Source organism: Vanacampus margaritifer, chromosome 20 (genome assembly GCF_051991255.1).
Source record: "Vanacampus margaritifer isolate UIUO_Vmar chromosome 20, RoL_Vmar_1.0, whole genome shotgun sequence".
Classification (NCBI taxonomy): domain Eukaryota; kingdom Metazoa; phylum Chordata; class Actinopteri; order Syngnathiformes; family Syngnathidae; genus Vanacampus; species Vanacampus margaritifer.
The window spans coordinates 1645001-1655000 of record NC_135451.1 but is presented as its reverse complement, the minus strand read 5'-3'; the positions used below and the strand labels follow the sequence as shown (position 1 = coordinate 1655000).

The following is a 10000-nucleotide window of genomic DNA, read 5'->3' as shown; positions in this document are numbered from 1 at the left end:
TTGTATTGTTTCTTGAGCATGTTATTTTTGCTCATTTTGTAAAATGTGGTAAAGACAACAATGATAAAGTATTTATAATAAATCTGCTAATTATATTATGAACAACGTTTTACATACACAAATGTATATTTGGGAATCACTTTTTTACCCCATTATTTTATAAGGACTTTGAGTTATATTTACAATCAAGCAGTGCCTGCCCAAACAAAAAGACTGAGAAGACTTTTAATTAAAAAATGTATTTTTTTAAACATTGTGTTTAGGAAGGAGCCTGCACATTTGTAACATTACAAACCACGTGAAAAATGTTCACACATGCAGCGAGTTATTATTATTATTTTAGTGTGCTCATGCCCAACGAAATTATTACGTGGAGTGGGCGGGACTATAGCTTCCCTCTACCGTATCTTTCCTCTTTCAATCTCATCGTCTCCTACAAGTGATCTCTGGTGGAATAGCTGAAATGGCTGTCATAATATCCATAGAGGAGCGCCTGACGCGTATGTCTATAGTATTGCCTGTGGAGGGCAGCATTACGCTTTCACTGCATAAAGCCTGCCAAAACAGTGTTGGAAGAAGAAATAATTGTCAAATGTCATATCCTTTTTTGGTATGGTGACTTTCGTCTTCACTATAGGCGCATCGAGGGTTTGACGAGAATAATACATATTTTAATTCCATTTTTTTTGTTGCTCAACGGTAAGTTTTGTATTTTCAATACGTTTTGTTGCCTTGGTTTTATCTGTATATGTGAGCTACGGTGTACCAATGGAAAATGAATGGCAAATGCTATTCTCTTTTTCATCATCAGAAATGTCCAAGTCGTTGAAGAAAATAGTGGATGAGAGTCGGGAGAAGAACCTTACCGACGTTGAAATGTGTGACAGAGGCATTTCGAACATGCTGGACATACCCGGACTATGTAAGAATGCATTACTTTACTTTGCAAGGTCGTCGTGAAATGAAAGAACCCGACGGAAAATACTGTACTACCGATTACGCCCCTGAATTTCGGGGGGGCGGGGTTGGACCGAAATGTAAAGTCATGCTACATCAGGTTAATTGAGTCAAGGTTAGTTTTATATTCCTAAGAAGTACAGTTAATATTATTGTAAGCGTAGTGTGGTTATGCACAGCTTAAACAATATTGTGCCACAAAATTTGACAATAATAAAAAACTGTCTTCAATAATTAAGTACAATATATTGCACATAATAGTGAAATACTTTAAATAAGATGATACATTTCCATGACAATTAACTGTTTGTAAGTCAAACTTTACTTGGATCAAATGAAGCTCGAAGAATTAACGTCAGATTTGTCATGGTTTGAGAGTTATCCTGAATTTTCTGTGGCGGGATTGTAAGAGTGAGTGGGTACTGTAGTGTTATCACAATTTACAGCCCAGAGATACAGTATACAGTGTGCTCCATAATTATTGTCACCTCTGGTTAAAAGCCTTAAAATAAATTAAATTGTTGTTGTACAAGTATACTCTCATACTGAAAATTGTAGAAGTGGTTCACCAGACACAGAATCAAGCTCCTCCCATGGCCATCTCAGTCCCCAGACCTCAACCCCATTGAAAGCCTGTGGAGTGAGCTAACGATGGCAGTGCAAAGGAGAGGACCCATGTTGCTGGATAATTTGGAGAGATTGTGCAAAGAAGAATGGTCAAATATCTCTCTTTCTGTATTCTCTCATTTTGTTAAACATTGTAGGAGAAGATTAGGGGTGTGCTCAAGAAATCGATGCGGCAATATATCGTTGTGAGCCTCTTTATAATACATGTGACGTAGCGATACGCAGGTGGCAGAATAGATATTGCATGTTGAATTGTAAATAGGCAGTTCACAATGCATTGCTTGTGCAGGGCTGTGTAAACAGCAGCCTCTTTGAAGTTAATTGCCTCAATTAACTGCATGTGCAAGCAGTAGGAGGAGGAAGTGTGTATAGGTGCCAGCGTGTCCCAAGAGCAACTAGAGTCTGTTCTAAAAATAGCTCACCAGTGATTGGACACTGGCTGTTTCTCAATATCAAGAAGACAGAGTACGTTCTTGAAGTTGTGACGCAACAAGTCGGGTCTTGGTAAGCCCGGTCTCAAGAACGTACTTCCCAAGCACGCATATCTAGCTGGCTTGTTTCCGTAATTCATCGCAGTTTTATCATGTGACTAGCTTTATATCAATTTGTACTATGTTGATGTTTAGAAATGTGTTTGTACAACATACATGGGTTAAAAACCTTACTTGCGTCCTTGTGATTCTGTGAGACATCATCAGTGGCGCCCCAAGTACTGTTCCAATTGGAAGTATGCATAAGCCAAGACCACACAGATTTCCCAGATGTCGTTCATTTTTGCTACCTTAAACCAATGATGCATCGGTTGTTGCTTGATGATGGCTTGGCTGAGAAAATATCCCAAGATGCATTTCGTACTTCATTGAACGAATGATAGGAGCATCACATTTGTTCTTTTTCTTTCTTCTTCTTTCATTTTCGGCAGAATAGGCACGGCATGTGCATTGCTTCCCCCCACCAGCATCACGTTTGGAAGTATAGTATTCCTCCCCTTTTATGAGCGTAAATAATAAGAAATATTTAACGTGTAAAATACAACTTTATTAAATTTAGTCCCTTTTTACACAATTTAGTTAAACAACTGCAATTTACAATATTATATATAAATATATTAATATATATTAAAAATGATTTACTATATATTCAAAGACAATTTTTATAGATGTACCACAATTTCAGGAGAATCAGATCAAAACCTGCAACTCACATCAGTGTCTTTCCAGAACTTTTTTTCCCAATATAATCCTTAACTCTTTGACTGCCAGACGTTTTCAGAAAAGGGATGCCGCCAGTGCCAGCCGATTTAAGCATTTTGACTGATCTTTCAAGGTCCACAGAAAATGTTGTGTTTGGACTATGGAAACACACATACTACCAAATGAAAGATTGAACTCTCATCTTTCATCAGAAAAAAAAAGTTTGTTTCTACCTTATTCTGTTTTTCAGTAATCAACAATAGAAAATGGTTAGTTTCACCGAAATGCTCTGTTTTGAAACAAAAACGGAGAAAACAAGCTTTTTGTGAAACGATGTTATTTCATGCACTCTAGTGAATTGTACACTTCTTTTTGTCCATGAATGATGCCACAAATACCTAAATAGTGCTTTACTTCTGTAAAACACTACCATCAACAATGAAAACGTGTTTTTAGATTGCAAAATATGTTTATTTCCATTCAACAGTGTAACAATTTGACAAAACAATTTCGCAAACTATTTACAAATGTGTGCAACTGTGGTACTATTTACAATTATGTGGATGTTTCAAATACAGTTTTTCTTTTTGTAACACTCCCCTGCGTGCAAGGAGACGGAGCAGGATTTGCACAACAGATTCGTTTCACTGCGATTGCCCCTTTCGCGTGCAGACGTTACACTTTCTTGACGGCCTTTTTTTCCGGGGAATAGCAAGTAGCAGACTGTACCCACTCCTCCGATGAATATTCATTGGACTCGGGGCACTCTTCGTCGTCCGATTGAACATCCGCCTGAGCGTGCTCGGTTGTGCTCCACGTTTTCCGGTGTTAGCATCGCTAGCCGGTGAGGCTTTATGACGTGGTCATAGCCACCGCGTCAAAGCTTCCAACTTCGGCGTCAACGCTTCCAACTTCGGCGTCAACCTCGGAGCCACCATCATCATCGTCGTCATCACTGTGCTCTTTAGCATTGGTCGACGAGCTGCTTGCAACCGGTCGCCATTGTTCGCTTCCTCAGCCATCTAGCTCCGCCTCACGTCTTCTACTGCCGCGTCAACGCTTCCAACCTCGGAGTCACCATCATCATCATCAATGATGATCATAGTCGTCATCAATATGCTCTTTAGCACTGGTCGATGCTTTTTGTCTTTGAAAAAAATGCTCAAGAGTGAGCTGCTTGCAACCGGTCGCCATTTTCGCTTCCCATCCCCAGCCATTGTCCCCTCTAGCTCCGCCTCACGTCTTCTACTGACGCCTACCCAATCTTGTCAAAAGAGAGTCATCGCTGCCATCTAGGGGCCAAAGATAGTCATTAGGCTAACTAGATCTGCTTGAAACTTTCACCACAGCTGGCCAAGGCTTTCCTCCACCCGTTTCCCCAAAAAAATAAAATAAAATTGGAGAACGTCTTTTAACGTCCTCCCTCCGTAGGTTTTTACTAAACGTCATTTAATGTTTTTGGCAGTAAAAGAGTTAATTGGATAAATCCCACATATAATTTCAAATTATACTTCTTTAACATAATACTCATAATTATATAACATCTAGTCACGTGGTACACAGTTACGGCAATGCGTCAGAACCAGAAAGCTCGCAGTGACAATAACATCCGGGTATTCCGTCCATTCTTTGCTTAACCCTTATGGCTTTTTGCGTACTTGCATTTGGAACAGTAGTTGGGCTGCGACTGATGACGTTTCACAAGGACATAACTACGGACCAGAATGCATATTGAGAAACAGCCTGTGTCTTGCTAAATCCATTCACTATTTTACCATACGCATTGTTTTGTGAGATTGTTGACAATACCCAACCTTAGAGAAGATTAGGTGCTGTTTTGTTGGCAAAAAGAGGGTTGAGCAGCATTATTAACATCAAGGGTGCTATTAAAGGAACTTTGTGCAGTTTGTCACTTTTTTACTCGCGACTGGCACCTCTGGCCCAAAGCGTAACTGCAGCATATGTGGCTCGTTCATGGTGCACGTGCGAGTATGTGCACAATCTTAAAGCGACATCCACAGTTGACAAACGAAGACAAGACTTCAATTGAGGTAAGAAAAACTGTCAATTTGTAAGTTACCTCTTTCAAGTGTAAATTGTGTTGATTTGTGATTTCCTTTTATTTTAATAGTGATTTTATTTGTACTGTGTATTTTTAAAGCACTTTTTGACTCTGAAAGCTCTCTAAATAAAAAAATACTTTGTTGTACTGCAACATTTTCAAAAGTAAACTGAGTTTTTGAGTGATGGAGTATTCAAGTAATAAAAAACGAATAAACATGGTCAGTAGGCCTACCAAACACATGAAAACAGCAAATCAGATTGTTTAGCTTTTGTAGCTAATTTTCTGTGGCTTCTAAATTATATGATTGACAAGACACTTATTTTATGCATGCGAGATGTTAAAATTAGCAACATTACTCTTACTTTTTATAGATGCATCTAGTTTCAACTTTGAATCTAGTGTTGTTACTGCTTATGGTACAAAATTTTAACTGTACTAACTACTAATACAACTACTACTTTGAATTATTGTACAGTATTATCACTACCAATACTTTTTGTGGCAGTAATAATTGCATGACATGACTGCAATGTTTATTGCACAGTTTCACTACTACTACTACTAATGCGGAGGTGGGCAAACAAGTGCCGGCGTCCTGCAGGTTTTGGAGGTTTCCCTGCTGCAATGCCGCTGATTCCAATCAACAGGATCGTTACCAAGCTTACGCAGAGCTTGCTGATGAGCTGATCATATATCAGCTGTGTTGGAGAAGGGAAACATCTAAAACCTGCAGGACTCCGTCCCTCAAGGACCGAGTGTGCCCACCCCTGTACTAATGTATGTGGTTATAGTAATTTGACAGACATGTCTTTTATAGTCCAGTATTATCGATACTACTACGGTTTATGGTTATAGTATTGTTACTGACGACTGTGACTTTCATTTATTGTACAGTAATGCAACCAGCAAGGCACAATATTGCCATCCAGGTAGAAGCCACACTAATGCCAGAGCCAACCCGAGGGGCTGCTCTCAACAGCACAGGACTGGCAGTTGCATGTCGACCTCGGAAGACAACTCAAATTTCCAGAAAACATCTCAATGACCACACTCAGGCCAGACATTGTCCTGGTGTCAGAAACATCAAGACAAGTGATCTTTCTGGAGTTGACTGTCCCTTGGGAAGACCGGATGGAAGAGGTGAATGCCAAAGTAGAGGGTGGAGGACCTGGTGCAATCCTATCAAGGTGGAATGCAGAGGTCTTGTTGGACAGTCACTCATCAGAGCCCTCAAGAGCCTTGGAGTGAAGGGACTGCACATTAGGAAGGCCATCAGGAACATCATGGATGCTGCTGAAATGGTGTCAAGATGGCTCTGGAACAAACGGGCTAAACCGTGGATCACACAAGCTACTCAGACACACACATACACACACATCTATCTATCTATCTATCTATCTATCTATCTATCTATCTATCTATCTATCTATCTATCTATCTATCTATCTATCTATCTATCTATCTATCTATCTATCTATCTATCTATCTATCTATCTATCTATCTATCTATCTATCTATCTATCTATCTATCTATCTATCTATCTAGACCTTATCAACAAATTTCATGAAGTATACCAGGTTATTGTATATATGTATGTGTCAATAATAAAACCATTCTGACTTGTTTACAACTGCTGTGCTGTATATGGTTAGAGTACACAATAAGGCTGGAAAAATAGCAATCACGATTATTTGATTGAGATTGAAATCATGATTAAAACAATTTGTGATTTCAAAACTTCATTTATTCAACTACTAAGGCTGCTCAACTGCTTAAAAATGTCATGGCAGCATCATGCCCATTCATCCCTGCACTTAGTTTTTGTTAAGCACAAATTGTGTTGTAAATATTATGTGAAATTCAAGCCTTGCATTATTATTACTCATTTTGATTTTAAGCATTAGTCTTTTCTTTTATATATTTTTATCTTGTTATTTTCAAAAAGTCTTGGGCCTTACTGGGCTAACCTGTTATACTTCGGGGATTTAATTCCTTGGATGCTTGCATCCTTGAATTTTGAGAAAATAAATGCTGTGAATCCTTGAAATATCAACTTAAAATATAACTTGAAAGGATAATGACAAAATAAAAATAAGAACGTGAAATAAGAATAGAACATACTTAAATAATAGCAACTGAAAAAACGGTAAGAACAAATACTGACTGTTCTTGTGCGTTTTGACCTCTTGGGGGCAGTATGGTGCCGTGCATCCATGGTGTATACACTTAAAGTGAGTACAGAAGAAAGTTACGATGAATGCTATTAAAATAACTAATTTTTCACATATTGGGATGAATGGGTTATATGCCACGGAAGAGGCGAGACTTCCGACTTCCTGGTTTTCACACATCAGCTTTGTTTCCATTTCCTGTTTGCGACGTGTGGGCAGCGTCGCAGTTCGTGCGCTTCCGCCTTTGTGCCCCTCGGTTGCGCGTTCCCGTCGATGGGTGCGAGTGTGTAGTGTGTCTGTCTCAGTTGTCCGAAGCTTTTCAGAGAGTTGAGACGGGAGGGCGGGAGGGCGCGTTTGGGGGGAGGAAGCAAGTGTTGGAACACGGCCATCAGTGGCTAGCTAGACGCTAATGTTTGAAACCCGGAAGTCCGTGGCATCTACCCCATTTGTGCCTTTGTGTCATGTTATCTTACCTGTGGGTATGTGTTCCTACACCATTTGTGTGTGAAGATTTGTTATTTAAAGGAAAAATATTCCCAGACTTGATGCTAACTTCCGGTTTGGCCCAATTGGGCGATTATTTTGGCAGATGTTTGAAGGGCAATAATGGGCTCATTATAATCGGCGGCCGATTAATCGGTCGGGTCCTAATAATAATAATAGTAATAATACTGTCATAGATCACAAAATTTCAGGTAATCTAGAGTACTTCAAAATATATAGTCATGGCAACGTTTCAGTGAACATAAACAAAGGACAGCAAATTTGGTTGGTTGTTTGTATTCTGAACATGGAACATACACCACATACACACAAAAAAAGAGAAAAGGATATTAGTATATAAAAAAACAAAAGAGAAAATGATTATTAGTGCTACACGTGCAGTCAAAACAACATAGAAAGAATACAAATTTGAATAAGAATTTGAACGTATTTTTCTCTGTAAGACACACGTTTTGAACTTAATGCTTCTGAGGAGGGCAATGACTCTGGAGAATGGAAAGTGAGAAGGGGAGTTAAGAGCGAGATGAGCAAGAGGGCCAGGCAGGTGTTTAGGTAGGTAATAAAGATTTTCAGGGTCAACTAAGCATGCCATTTTTTTGTAATTGTCAAAATAAACATTGCTGTTACCAAGCACCTGTTACAATGTTATTTTCTATAATTTACAGACTTGTCTATTTTACATTTAAAATAATTAAAGTTGTTGTGTCCTCTTTAGATTGCTGTCAGCCTTTGTTTATGGACCAGATATCAAGTCATGGAGAAAACTAAAACATAGACGTCATTTTGACAGTTGCATTACTTATTCAGTATCACCAAAAATGAAACACATTATTTAGACGTAAAAAATATATAATATAAAATTGTGACACGATTTGGACAAACAATAGAAATCTCAAGCTTGGACAGATGTGTTGCACATACCTTCAAGTTTTTATTTCATGTTTTACAAGTGCTGAATGTGGCCACAACCGTCAGCAAGGACAACATCAAGCCGAAGTGAGCAATCCCCCCTTTACTCCCTTATCGGCTTGATGTTGTGTGCTGCCAGTGGTGGCCACATGGAGCACTTGTAAATCATGAAATACAAACTGGAAGGTGTGTACAACACATGTGTCCAAGCTAGAGTGTTTCATTTTTTAAATATCGTGTGATGATTTTGGTGCATTCTTTTTTAATCACCCTGTAAATTTGAATGAAGCACCAATAGTAGCATGTAGTATTATAGTATTAGAGTATTTGATTTTAGCACAAAATGTCTGCATTACACACTTGGGTAATATGCAATACCTGTCCATTTCATTTCATTACATTAGGTGTAGGAAAAAGTACAAACGATAGAATATACTTGAATAAAAACTATGTGGTGATTACTTTATAATTGATGGTAAACATTTACACAAACCATAAATTTGTCTCTTGTGCTTGTGTGCTTGCAAGCAAACTTAAAGTGGTTCTATTTCGTCCCGGCCGACTGCCAGGGGGCGGTGCTGAAACAGCACGTAAAATCCCCCATGCGCACACGACACTCGAGAAATAATTCATAAAAGATATGTCCATTGTTCCGGCTGACTTGACCCTCATGTATAAAGGAGGAGCGTAGCCGGAAACGTGTCTCTTTGAACCTCCTTGTGGTGTTTACCGCTGTTCTTTGTCTCCGTATCCGTCGCTGGTGGCCTGTGATCGTGTTGATCAGGGCAGCGGGGTTTCCTGCCCCACTTTGCTGCGACGGCTCATTGTATTTTTCACTTTCTAATTATATGTATAAACGTTGGAGCTCCCTTTCCATCTTTGCATGGTTCCTCTCCTCATCGCTGATTGAGGCTTCAAGTTCGTGAGTACTTATGGTGGGAGTCAGCGACTATTGACGTCCTGCCTACGGTTGCTTGGCTTGTTTTAAAGCTCGCTTGTGTGATACGGTTATGCGTATCTTTTTCTAACTTGTATTACCTCTCAACCTATCCGGCTCCGTCCGTGAGTCGCCAGCTGCCTTGATGTTGGTTGATGGCTTCATGACGTCTACTACTTTATGACGACACAAATGTTCACTTACGTGTTGCCGTGAGCACTACACCCACCAGGACACAGCGGGTGCTCAGGGGCGGTCATCGCCGACTGGGGAAATGAAACCCCCGTGGGGGGTGGGCAAAACGCAGGTCTGCTTCGCCTGCTGCACATGATTATCGGATTAAGAAGAGTCGGGCTGACTCTCAAGATTGCCTTACAGTTGAGCCACTTGCAGGCGTGTGTGATGACAATACAGACTCAGTTGGGTAATCAAAACCCTAATGCTTCTCAGGCCTCATCAGTGGCGTTGCCCAATGCAGAGGTGGGCATGCCGGATGCAACATTCCAATTGCCCTCCCAAGCGGATGATGTCTCTGAGGATGACGTCTCCATACAGGTTTCTGGGCCATATTCGGGAATGGATTCTGTGTCCCGGGCGGCACGATGGTTGACTGGTTAGCACGTCCGCCTCCCAGTG

The 10000-nt window shown here is 40.0% G+C and overlaps 1 protein-coding gene across 1 annotated transcript in view; it reads left to right on the top strand.

Annotated features, from left to right (window-relative positions):
- Positions 1 to 562: 562 nt before the first annotated feature.
- Positions 563 to 10000, top strand: part of rsu1 (Ras suppressor protein 1) — a 33437-nt gene continuing 23999 nt past the window's right edge. Inside the window, exons 1-2 of the mRNA XM_077554210.1 lie at positions 563 to 699; positions 812 to 922. Of these exons, the coding sequence (XP_077410336.1) occupies positions 814 to 922 (109 nt within the window). The 5' untranslated portion in view covers positions 563 to 699; positions 812 to 813. The remainder of the gene's footprint in view (positions 700 to 811; positions 923 to 10000) is intronic.